The following is a 13,184-nucleotide window of genomic DNA, read 5'->3' on the forward strand; positions in this document are numbered from 1 at the left end:
ATGGGTTCAGTCCATGTGAGTCATCAACTGCTTCAATCTGTTTGTGCAGGTTTGCGATCAAACCTTCTGTGTTGCATCACTAAACACCCATGTAGACCTTGATTTTGACTTGAAAGATGATTAATGATCAAGTAAACATCTTGTAACAGGTTTTGTTTTAATCACATGCTTTGAATGATGCTTTGTCATGTTCTTGCACATGAGGTACAGTTTAGTGTTGTTCAATCTAGTTTCTGATAATTTTATAGAATAATAATATTCAAATCTGCTTTTCTTTTGAGCAACACTGTCAATTTAGTTAAAAAGGATTCTCCAAAACACACAAGCACAGAAATACTACACCACTTAGATGTTCCACTTTAATAATAAATGATCAAACTTGCAGAAAGGAAACTGTAAACTAATACTATAATAACAAAGTGTGCTCTTAAGAAACATTTCCTTAACACATTGATCAACTTCAGAGAAGATTTAATATAAATGCATTTCATGTGATATTTTAGTTATTTAAAGAGACATAATTTAGGACTCTGGGCTCCCTTTGAGACATACCACAACAAATACATGCACCGTAGAAAAATTATCAACATCAGAAATTCAATCATCATTTATATACCCTCATAGATCTTTTTTTTAAACACACACATTTCAGCGACTTTCCAATCATTCAGTAGAGGTCAGTGAAAACCCAAAATTGTTTGGTTACCAACATTCAAAATATCTTTGTATTTATCTCAGAAGGATTGGTAGAACTTAAAAGTCATATAATATCAGATTATATACAATCTTTATTGAGTGGACAGTAAGCAATGGATATTATGGACTCATCACAAGTCATATTCTCTGTTACAATTCATTAAAGGACACCTATGACAGAACTGTGTGTAGGTATAGTGTGTCCAGTGTCATATTTTGGTGATATAAAGACAAAAAGTATTTTTATTTTTATTTCCTGACATTAAAATAGGATCCAAATCCCTCCCATTTTGAGTCCCACCACAACGTGATGTAGGAGTGCAGTTTCCCCGCCCACCGAATTGATTGTCAGTCACGTATTAACATGTCTCGATAGTAATGCGTATAATCATATCAACAAGACAGGATGTGCATAAAGCAACTGGGATTAAAAGATCTCTTCATCATCAATCACCATCAAATGAGATCAATAATGAGTTTTACAAGTTTAAAACCTTTTTAAAACAGTGCATGTTTATAATGATTTACATTGATTTTACCGCCTTTACTTTATCAGCACAGCCGCATGTCAGTACAATTATAAAAGATGAAGCTTCAATCCCGGTTTGTGGATGTTAAGTCTGGATTATTTTGCATGTTAACATAGCGGATATCCATACAGCAGTGAATATTAATGTGTATCCTGTCATTTGCCATGCAAAAACAGTGCAAAGGTAATCGCGCATGCTGTGTGTGTGTTTGTGCGTGAACCTTTGTAATGGCATTCTGTGTCTCATCTTTGCAGAAAGGCTTGCATTAACTCCAAAGAAATACATCAAATAATCATTGGGAAAGTTCTTACTCTAGCATTTCTCACAAACGTTACATGGGATCTGCTTCCTTCATGTCTGTCACTGTATTGTTTATCTGACATAGCCAGAGTTTGAGGCACACTCTGAAAGGGCACGTGGGAACGATTGGCGGGGAGAACCAGCATTAAAGGCACAGGCAACAACAACAACTATAATGTGTTCAGAACAGAAAATGCAATCATTCTTAAAGCTATAATAAATAATCTGATGGGTGTTTTGAGCTGAAACTTCACAGAAACATTCTGGAGGCACAAAAGACTTACTTAAAATCTTGAAAAAAGGAGTAAAAATAGGTGCCCTTTAAATCAGCGTTTGAACAAAGTAAAAAAAAAAAAAGCAAGACAGTTTCTAATATTTTAGTGTCAAAGTGACTTTGTGATGACAAAAAAGATTGTAAACAATTATATACAACATGCCGGAGTAAACAATGAAGAAGATCGTGATTAAAAATATAGGAGAGGAGCAAACAAGACATTTTTGTATAATATATACTGAAAATATTGGCCATCTTTTGATTGATAATTTTAGAAAATGCATCGTTCTTCTGTATTCACATCAAAAAAGATGAAACACTATCAAGAATAGCAGCAAAAAAAGCTTATCACACAAGACAAAATAAATACTACACATGTGCTTTTTCAATTTAAACCTAATAAAAATTTGTTTTACACCAGATAAAATCAATAATCGCATGGAGCTAACAAATCAAAAAAACATGCATCATCAAAGAATGGGATCTGTATCATTCCAGTTGACCACTGCATTTGGCCATCTGTAAAACATATTTGAGCCATTAATAACACCACATGTCTGCATTTCTAAATTACACACACACTCTGATAAACATTACTGATATGCAACTCCGATAAAATAAAACGTACTTGGTTCTGATGCAGAGCTCCAGCGGAGGGATGAGGTCATCGTCTGTGTTGTCATTGTGCGCAGCAGCCTTAGCAGCAGAATGTGGATCTGTTCAGACACACACGATTCTCTTTAAATACAGACTTATTATAAACCCTAATTATGGAGCAGGTGTGCAAAGGTTGAGTTTATTTAGTTTTCGGAAACACCACAATCGGGTGTTTTGTTTCGTATGTGCACTTATGTCCAGAAAAACATTGAAGCAAAGGAAAACACTCACAGACTGTTAATCTAATTGGTTCCTGCTGGTTGGCCAATCCATCATAATAGTACAAGTCAAACTCGTTCTCCGTACAGTGATCGGACGCCAGATCTTTAGAGAGACTAAAGAGAACACTGAAATGGCTCTCGCTGCACACCACCCAAATTGGAAACGTGGGGTTTTTCAGGTGAGATCCAACCTTTAGAAAAAGAAAAGCAAAAAAAGATGAGAAATATAGAAACATTTAGATTTTTTTTCCAAGTATTATTATTTATTACCTTGCATATATTATAGTGCTCAAATAAAGAGAGCAGCCCAATATCAGATCGTGTTTTAATTCCCCTCAGAAGGGTAAAATTTCCATTTCCGGAATCAAGCTTCATTTCATCATCAAAGACGTTTGAAACAGCGCGTCCACAAAGTAATAGATTTACCAATTCCTTAAGAAAAATGAAAAGGAAATTGTAAGATTTAATGACTTAATCATTTCAGAAAACTGTACACACAGAAGATATGCAAAAACGCAACCAGCTTAACTACAGCGAGAGAAAATACGTAACATGAACATTTTTTTCCTAGGGATAGTATTCCTAAAGGAGTTTTTAACATGGAATTGAATCAGATTTTGTAAAAACTCAAACAATACAAACATAAAAATAAAACAAAACAAAAAAATCTGATAAATGATTTATGCATATTAACAGTGAAATGACACAAGCACTGAACTACTGCAATGTATTTAATACTTTATTTAAAAGGCTTTTTTAATGATGGCAGCTTAAAGACGCTTCTCATATGGAGAATGAACTCACATTAATTGCCCAGGTGTGATTTTCTCACAGACTTCAACAGAGTGTGAAAGTCTTGACGGCTCTGTGGGTCTCGTCTATCAAAATCTGATCTTTTTTTGCATTTTCTATTGAATTCAAGTCATTCTACAGTAGAGCTGTGCACCTACACTAGTCTTACGGTTCGGTTTGGTTACGATTATGATGCCATCGATTCGGTTCAATTCGATATTTCGGTGCATCACGGTGCATTGACGGTGCTTTCCATACACACTTTTATATTTTCTTCACAGCAGCAGTTCTTGTATTAAAATGTATGAATATATTTATATTTATTTATTATTTGTAATACAATTTTGTCGTTCAATACAAACAGTCAAGATATACAAACTGTAACTTTAAACAAAACGAGCATTAAGCAAATAAAATAAACAAATATAAACATCCAGCTCAATTTCTGATCCTTGTCTAGTTCTCTTACACCTCTTTGATTGGTCACACCCTCAACAAAAACGGTTGCTATTGGCTCTTGTTCGCTGCGCTCTTCAGATAAGTGACACTGATAAGCGGCAGGCGGCAGTATCCAAACATATCCAAACGTAATGCTGTAAAACAGCCGAGAGGAGAAGAAAAGCCACCCCAGCAGGTCAAATGGGCCACTGGGTGTGTGTGTGTGTGTGTGTGTGTGTGTGTGTGTGTGTGTGTGAAAGAGAGAGAGACAGAGCGAAAGCGAGAGCGAGAGAGAAAGAGAGAAATGGAGTAGGCTACTGTCATTCTCTCGATCTCAGTGAAATAGGGGCTATTGTTGTATATGTCAGTTTAAGACTGATCCAGCAAACACACACAGTGAAATTGTGCAGTTTATGAGTTTTAAGTAGTTAAAGCGTTCTAAATACTCGCGATCGCCTCCCTCGCGACAGAGCGCATATGAGGTAAATGACGTCAGTAATAACCGGTTATGATTATTACTGAACTGATACCAAATTGTCCGCGTCTGCATTGCATCGAAGAAACGATTAATTTTGACACCCCTATTCTACAGCTTGATTTTCTTTCTCTGAAACCATTTGAGAGTTTCATTGGCTGTGTTTTGGATCACAATGTCTACCCTGGTTTCATCTTCATCATCCTGATTATATAGATGCTGGTCTGAAGCAGTAAATACTAAGTTACAATGACCAAGGGCAGAGGGTTGCTAAAAAAGAGAGATTTCAGCTGCTGTCTGGGCTTTCACTGCCTTTATCCACCTCCCTTTCTTCATGTGTTCAATACCCTTTCCCTGTGTCATTTCATTTTATTACACATAACTTCATATGTAAACTGATTTAATTTGTTTTCTTTGCACACATGGATTTCTTTGGTGGATATCAACATCCAAGGAAAATTTCAACTCGACAGCACCTTTAGAAATAAGTTTTCTAAGAAAAATGGTAACATGTTCAATACTTCCTGGCTGTTTTTGATTAAACCGATGACGCCAAATGAAATATCACTCTCATCATTGCCCAAAACCACTACTTTTCAGGAAATGGAAAAAATAATTTAACTTGAATTTAAATAAACACTGTGTTTAGAAATTATTTTCTTATATATTAGTCTTATTTTCCATAACTAATATAGAAACATTTATCAATCAGCATACATTTATTTTTATAAGCAAAAGTTGACCAAAACTATTTCTTTTTATGTGTGTTACTAGTCTTAAAGGGATCACCCAAAAAATGACATTTTTCCATCATTTACTCATTCTCCACTTGTTATAAACCTCTGTTGAACACAAAGAAAGATACTGTATATCGAAGAATGTTGGTGAGGGAAAAACATCTGATGACATCTATAGTATGTTTTGTTTCTACTATGAATGTCAATGGCTGATTTTTTTTCCAACATTCTTCAGAATATCTAGTTTTGTGTTCATTTATAAAACTTTATAACCACCTGAGTGTGGTGATAAATATTAAACAAGGTTTGTGCACAAACGCAAGGTTATGCTTAAGTGTATTGGATCTTTAAATCAGGTCTGCAATATGTCAGTAGAGCAAACCTGTGTGCAGTAGCCGTGAGCTCCAATGAGAGTGGAGGTTGGCACATCCATGTCACTTCGTACACTAAAACCCACACAAAATAATCGATCAGTTCTGTGTATGCGAGATCGTAAATTGACTTTAATGAGTTAAAGAGATGGAAACTCACATTGCAATAGTTCTGGAAAGAATGGCGGAGATGGTAAGTAGAATACAGCCAAAGGGACCAGACTCAAACTAAAAGGGGAAAAGAAAATTGTTACTAATTGCCTTCATCAATCACATGAGGAGCATTTAAGCATGTGATGTTTTCCCTAAACAATGCATGTGATCAAATGCATATGCATATTACATAATCGCATATGACTTGAGGAAATTCAATTATTATAAAAACTGCTAAATATAATTACAAACTACAAATATTTTACAATATCATAAACAAAAATAAAAGCATTATTGTATTATATGTGTGTATTTAATATAATATAAAATCCATAAAATATGAAAATGACAACACTACATATAATTAGAATTAGACATCAATATAAAATATGTATTTCACAAAAAATAGAAGGTATACAGAATGCGTCACAAGGCATTAAAGTGCAAACGTACCTGTCTAACATGCTGTTCAAGAACTAAAGTGAGATCATCCAAGGTCTCAACAGTGACGTATGTTATCTATGTGGAATATGGAGAAGAAAAAAAGATTAACAATAGAGATATAGTAGCCATCAAAAAGACAAAGCTGCAATTAAGAGGCAATTTAAGGGCCAAAGAATCACCTTACCATTTCTAGAATTCCATCAGATTTGTAGCGCCCGATCGGGGTGAACACACTTCTTCCTGTGTTTCTGTGGGAACACATCCTCCATGGTTAAAAAATTAACAATTGTGTAAACATAAAATGACAATACTAATGTGCGACACTTACATTGCAACTGTTGCTCTATTCATATTCCCAGCTCTCCAAATCACATCAGCCAAAGCCAGATAGAGACATTTTGTTCTTACAATGCTCGACACCTCCAGTCTCCTGGTGATATTGAACAAAGATATAAGTGGAACACAAATAAAATGTAAATGTCCTAATTTATATGTATTGTCTATTTAATCACTATACAATCTGATTTTGATCCTGTTGATGCCTGAAAATTATCTCAAAACACAATTTCAATTCACCTCAGTGCTATATGTTGACGCACTAACCACTAACAATTGGCGCTGACATCTTATATTAATTCTGACTTTGATCTTTTTATTAGCATTGCCAGACAATTATTTAATTAATTTAAAGTCCCCATGAACCAGAAGCTGCTAACGTTATTTTTTTTTAAAAATGTGATGCAGTTCCTATAGAAACAGAATATTAAATGAGAAAACAGTGGGCGTGGCTTGTTTTATCTAATGCAAGCTGAATGGATGTAGTAAAGTGGGCATTTTATTCAGAAAGATGGGAAAAGGGTTTGGGGAGAGTTTTTACAACCTAACAGACACCTTCTTCTCACCATTTCTGTTTGTTGTCAAAACTGACAGCTGAAGGGGTGTGGTTAAATATGTTAGCCATACCCAATTTCTAAGATATACGTAACTTGTGATTTTTTTTTCTTAAATGGTATGCACAGATAAATTGTCCACCACAAAACTAGCAATGTGAGCTAAAATCATATTTTTAGTTTTAATTTCGAGGATACTTTAAGGTTAACCATAAAGGTTTTAACCATTTAAATGTTAGTTTGTTTGAATAATCACATTGTTGTTTTAATAAAAAAATTAAAATATATATATATATATATATATATATATATATATATATATATATATATATATATATATATATATAAACATTAATTTAGATTTTTTTATGCACATACAATTTTACCAAATTTAAATTTGGCCTGCAGTGCTCATAAGCAGAAAACAGGACAAAACATTTGTTTGCAAGTGAAACATTTTGTTTTGTATACCAGCGAAAATGATTTTGAAACCATGCCAACAAAATGCTAGCATGTTTACAAAAAAAAAAACATTTGAATTTTTGCTTAAATGGCACTGGGATGTAATATTGTTTACAGTTTGATGGCTTCTACGGTCCTGAGAGGATGTTTTTTCTATCTTAAAACATAGATCTATAAAAGAAAATGAGGGTAAATCATTAAAAGATACAAAAAAAATACAAAATTTCCATAAGAATGAAGGTTACTACAGAAAACAGTAACTAATATTGATCTATAAAATTGCTAGCTAAATATCTAATATCTAAATATTAATGCATACTTATGCATAGTCACACCTATATAGTAGCTTTGAAAATTAACCAATAACAACTAAAAGGTTGTAAAATATAAAAAAAATAAAAATATTTATTTTAAATGTTTGAAAAATTTATTTAAATTCTTATTTAAATAAAAAAATCTGATGTGTGATGTGTTAAAAGAAAACTGATGCTCACTGATCTACGGAGTCACAGCTTGATTCTTCAAACAGAAGCTTCTCTAGAACACAAGCCTGAACTGCTGCAAGGACACCACAGGGTCCACCCTAATGAAACAATCCCAAACGACCACATGATGACACAAATGTTTGCACACCAAAACCAAAGTAAATCTGGAATTCAGTACCTTCTTCTGTACAATCCCGTATTTCAAGCCAGGAGTATCTGAAAAGGTAAAACTCTGCTGCTTCCACTCCTCAGTGAAACAAGCCATGGAGGAACCAAAGATGATTTCTTTTAGAGCCTGAATTGGATATGACAGCGCAGATATAATATAAAACCGAGCTGATACCACTTAAATTATGGTTTGAGGAAACTAACAAGATAATGTACTTACAACAGCAGTCATCTGGTCCATGGAAGTCTTGTCCAAACTATATTCTGGCAGGATTTTTCTAGAAATATCACACAAGCTCTCTTCATACTCAATGTCATCTGTAAAGATATGAAGCATTTCAGAAGAGTTTGATTTTAAACAATAGGCTATTTTAGGCATAGGTCAGCAGCAAATCTGTAATGTTACAAGATGAAATATTGAAAGTGAAATACAAAACTGCACTTCAGTTATATTAAAGCAACACAACAGTAATCTGTAGTTGAAATTGGCTATGATACAAAATGCAATCTGCTGGAGATTTTAGGTGCTCTACCTAAAACCATTTCCAGCACATGGAGGCCATCCAAATTTAGGCTGGGCGCCGAATTCTTTCTGGAGAAGAAACAATATAAAGGAAACAATAAAAGTTAATAATCACACAGGCTTATCGCAGTTGAGCATGAATACAAACAGCCTTTTTTTGAAATACAAAACTGCAGCATCTTAGAGCCATATTGTTTTATATATAAGAGATCTGATACATATAAAATTCATTTATATATTCAAAGCAATGCCTGCAAATCCTGGGCCCTCTTTTAAATATGGAATACAGAAATGGTTGTGGGTTTCTGTGGGCCCCTAGAATTATTCTCAGCGCACTAGATATGATCTTTGATACATTTCGACAATTGATTGAACTAGTATACAACGACATTTCGACAAACAGCAGAATAGGTCTGTGTAACATATTTAGACATTATAAATATTTTTTTACTCACTATTTAAATCTGTATTTTTTTTTACCTGAATAAATATTTAAACATTATTAAATCGCTACATTTACGGTACCTTAGAAGCTAATTATATTATACAAGTTGAGCTGTGGCTGTTCATTCCGCTGTGGATTAATAAAGGGACTAAGCCGACAAGAAAATGAATGAATGAATGAATGAATGAATGATTCAATGTAACGTTTGAGCATCGATATAGCAATGTATGCATCTGCAATAGTCACATCGCAAGATCTGCAATGTTGAGTCTGAATTATGGTTGACCAGGAGCTGCAGAATTGTATTTAATGACTTTATTTATATGGAATTTATACAAAAAAAAGTTCTTTCTTACTTCAAATTTTAGCTTTTAGTCTAAATATCTACATTTTAAAGCAGAAACAACATTATTTTACTTGCCCCAATGACAGATAGTTTTGTTTGTTTTAAGAAAAAACTTGAAAAGGAAAAGTTGAAAGAAAAGTTGAAAACAAAACAATATTTTGACTTGCGCTAAGAGTTTTTAAATATTTGGGCTAGAAACGAGACAAAACAACAGAAGAAAAGCATTTTTTGCATTGTGTTTATTCAATTTCTGTACCCGAATGCAGTTAGACTCCACAGAAAACCATCAAATAATACTATTCAAATTATCATATGAAAATACTCCGTATCGCAATATTAAATCGCAGAATTCCAATATTCTGCATGATGTCTTCTTTTTTTTAAATTGTCTAGTTTGTAAGTTATTAAAAGTTTGTCTGATGGGTTACTTTATAAATTAATATATTTATCTGTTCAATGAACTGAAGCTTGAAGCTCAAGACTGTTTGTTGAAGCTTTAGTTTAAATGCAAAGATATATCTTTTCTATCATATCAAGCAAGAATTACATTTGTAGGTTTTATTTTTTACTTTTTAATTGCTGGTAGCCACTGTTTTACATTTTATGAAACACCATGGACCAGTTTCAGGTCTTCTTAGTTTCTACTGAAGAAGGTAAAGAAAATACCAAAATAGGGTATAGCTCGAGTAAATTAACCAAAATAATGATAAAAAAACTGTACTACCCAATGTACTTTTTTATTATCAATGTTTGTTGTTTCTGTACTGTTCAAATATTTAGAGTTGTAAATAAGACAACAATTTGTAAGAAAATTAAAAATCTGCAGTTAAATATTATTCTTAAATGACAATCCCACTGTCCCACACTAATTCTAATACATAATGAAGAGACCAAGACAAATTCAAACAAACTCACTGCTTGGCTTTTGTCATCCTCTCATGTCCATCATGGTCAATATTTCCTTTATGTAAATTAGAAATCGAACTGCTTTCAACTTGAAGAAAAGCTGATGGTTTAGACTTTGTATTTGTAGTATTGAAGCCATTCGTCCAGTTTGATGCTTGCCTGCAATCCTCCATTGTTTCTATGACAGATGAAGCTGTTTTTCGTGTTGGACGTCTTCTGTTACTTTCCTATGAAAAATGGAATGAAAAAAATTATGTAAAAGCAAAACTCAAATACTGAAATTAATTACAACATATAATGTCACTTAGATGCAGGATTTGAATTTTGAATGAATTTATTTAAATTTAATAAACCATAATTCATCACCTGTGAGGAACTGCAAATAGGACCTGCCATAATCCCTCGTCTTATCCTGCTGCCTCTGTTCTTCTGGCTGTCAGTATCTAGAACCTTTGTCTCAGAGAGAAATCCCTCTTTAGACATGGTTAAGAGACTATCCCGGCTAGATGATGAAAGGTCCAAACTTGTCTTTGCCTTGTCTTGTCTCTTTTCAGAAGGTGTTTGGGGAGACACAATAACCTGTGACACACGGCTGCTTTCAGATAACCTGTGCAAAAGTGAACGTTCGTAGCTGTTAGAGTCTCAAACAAATGAACGTGAAATCTACAGTAGATTTTAATTATTCAAATACCTTGGATTGTTCGACGAGAGATTGTGCAAACAACTTTCATCTCTCTTAATAGTCTCAGTCATATCTATGGAAGAACTGGACATGGTTTGATCCAATGCATGTGCTTGAACGTCACCTTGTCGATGACCTTTGGTTTTTCCACCTTCACTCATTCTGTCCTTCACAATCATCTCTAACATTGACTTCAAAGGATGCTCTTCTGCCTAAAAATCAAATTACTTTTAAGACCTTTCTGCATTGTTAACATTCTTGATATTTTAAATATGGTTATAAGACAGTGCTGTGTAGTTGCTGATTTGGTGTAATCTACAATATGTAACGAGATTCTAAAAATGTACAATAAAATTATCCTAAAGTTTTATTTAATAACATACAATTTAACTTTGAATATTCACAAAATAAACTGCCAATAATAAATCTTAATTTCATGTAAAATAAAAAACACTTGATCCACAATTCTGAACTTGAGGACGAAGACTCTAAATATGCATTTTGATGAATTTATTATTAGCTTTAAATCAACTCATAAACCAACAGTGTTTAACCCTTTAATAGGCAGTGTAATAAGCATTATTTGTAGTCATCGACAAACTTCAATTTGTAAGTAATCAACCCAGCACTGTATGCTGATCAATTTGATACCTTATTCTTTTTGTAAAGGCCCTCAAGATGAAGTATACTCCGCAGGTCTGATCTGTTATTGACGCTTGAATGAGTTCGTGGAAGTTCTTCATCCATGCAAGCTATGGTTTTCTTGAGGCCCTGCAAAAACATTTCATGATTCATTCAGAAGTATGCGATATGCATTTCATTCCAGTAACTAACGTTACTAAAGTAGCACAGGAACAGTGTTGTAGTTAGCCAATGAGTCAAAGTACAATGTTTACAGTTTAATACAATGTTTTCGTTGAAATAGAATTAGTCTGTTAAAAAAACACAAGTCTGTTGCCTACCTTTCGGCTGAGATATTCCCGTACTAGAGACGCAGAAACATCCTCCACATCTTTGCCCATCATAGATCACAACACAGCGGTGCTGAGATAACGTTATAGCTAGCAAACTTGCTAGCTCCAGGTGTAAACAACACCAAACTACACACACTTCAAATACTGTTGGACAAAATATAGGTCATAATTTCATCATACAGCATTTCAGCTTGGAATTTTATTTATTTGTATTTTTAGGGGATAAATTCTATGATAAGGTAAGGATAGCTGCGACGCTTGCTAACTAGCGGTCTAGCTTTTCGCCTTGTTGCTATAGTTACCAGCAAAATGTTGGTGAATGCATGGATAATGACGCAGCTGCGCCTCCGTGCGGATAAAACACGTTACGTATTTTGACGTATTTACAGATTCTTTTCACTTTACTTTACACTTCTCGGTTTATTTCATGACACAAGTGAAAAGTGGCTACAAAAATCTATTTCAATGTAAGGTTGGAGAATATCCTGTTCTAGCGACAGCCAAATGGAAAAGCTGTTTTAATTTTTCATCAATGGTAAGGTCATCTCATATATGCTAATAATAATGTTTACACTTTTATTTAAAGAATTGAAATGATAGGTAAAATATCTTGCAGAAATACACGCACTGATAAACCTAATACAAATCCATATTTGAGCTGGTTCAAAAAAGCGTTTTAAGAAGGAAATTAATTTGCCAGATCTGTCTCATTTACTCTGACCGGCCACTTTATTAGGTACACCTGTCCAATTGCTAATAAAAAGTATCCAGTGAGCGGCAGTTCTGTGGGAGCAAATGCCTTGTTTATGCCAGAGGTCAGAGGAGAATGGCCAGACTGGTTCGAGCTGATAGAAAGGCAACAGTAACTCAAATAACCACTCGTTACAACCGAGGTATGCTGAAGAGCATCTCTGAACAACAAGTCAACTTGAGGCGGATGGGCGCTACAGCAGCAGAAGACCACATCGGGTGCCACTCCTATCCAAGAAATTGAGGCTACAATTCGCACAGGCTTAACAAAATTGGACAATAGAAGATTGCCTGATCTGATGAGTCTTGATTTCTGCCGCAACATTTGTATGGTAGGGTCAGAATTTGGCATCAACAACATGAAAGCATGGATCCATCCTGCCTTGTATCAATGGTTCAGGCTGGTGGTCATCTCAAACTAGTTTCTTGAACGTGACAATGAGTTCACTGTACTCAAATGGACTC

The 13,184-nt window shown here is 34.2% G+C and overlaps 1 protein-coding gene across 1 annotated transcript; it reads right to left on the reverse strand.

Moving 5' to 3' along the window:
* Window positions 1-1,300: 1,300 nt before the first annotated feature.
* mindy4 (MINDY lysine 48 deubiquitinase 4) lies at window positions 1,301-12,272 on the reverse strand. The gene is made up of 18 exons (XM_002663403.8): window positions 11,958-12,272; window positions 11,647-11,766; window positions 11,005-11,207; window positions 10,680-10,920; window positions 10,323-10,540; window positions 8,627-8,685; window positions 8,314-8,411; window positions 8,104-8,220; window positions 7,935-8,023; window positions 6,417-6,518; window positions 6,273-6,336; window positions 6,098-6,163; window positions 5,652-5,719; window positions 5,503-5,566; window positions 2,949-3,110; window positions 2,689-2,869; window positions 2,429-2,516; window positions 1,301-2,319 (listed from the first exon to the last, which is right to left on the reverse strand). Exons 1-18 carry the CDS (start codon window positions 12,018-12,020, stop codon window positions 2,271-2,273), a joined length of 2,052 nt encoding a protein of 683 aa, XP_002663449.3. The 5' UTR covers window positions 12,021-12,272; the 3' UTR covers window positions 1,301-2,270.
* Between the last annotated feature and the right edge of the window lie 912 nt (window positions 12,273-13,184).

The sequence above is a fragment of the Danio rerio genome, chromosome 8, assembly GCF_049306965.1.
Source record: "Danio rerio strain Tuebingen ecotype United States chromosome 8, GRCz12tu, whole genome shotgun sequence".
In the NCBI taxonomy this organism is placed as follows: domain Eukaryota; kingdom Metazoa; phylum Chordata; class Actinopteri; order Cypriniformes; family Danionidae; genus Danio; species Danio rerio.

Excerpts from the sequence above, each read along its gene's own strand:
- mindy4 (XM_002663403.8), bottom strand. The coding sequence starts at position 12,020 with ATGATGGGCAAAGATGTGGAGGATGTTTCTGCGTCTCTAGTACGGGAA. Across the intron at positions 11,767-11,957 it reads GGGAATATCTCAGCCGAAAG|GGCCTCAAGAAAACCATAGC; the intron begins GTAGGCAACAGA and ends ATGTTTTTGCAG. Across the intron at positions 6,519-7,934 it reads AGCTGTGACTCCGTAGATCA|GAGACTGGAGGTGTCGAGCA; the intron begins GTGAGCATCAGT and ends CAATATCACCAG.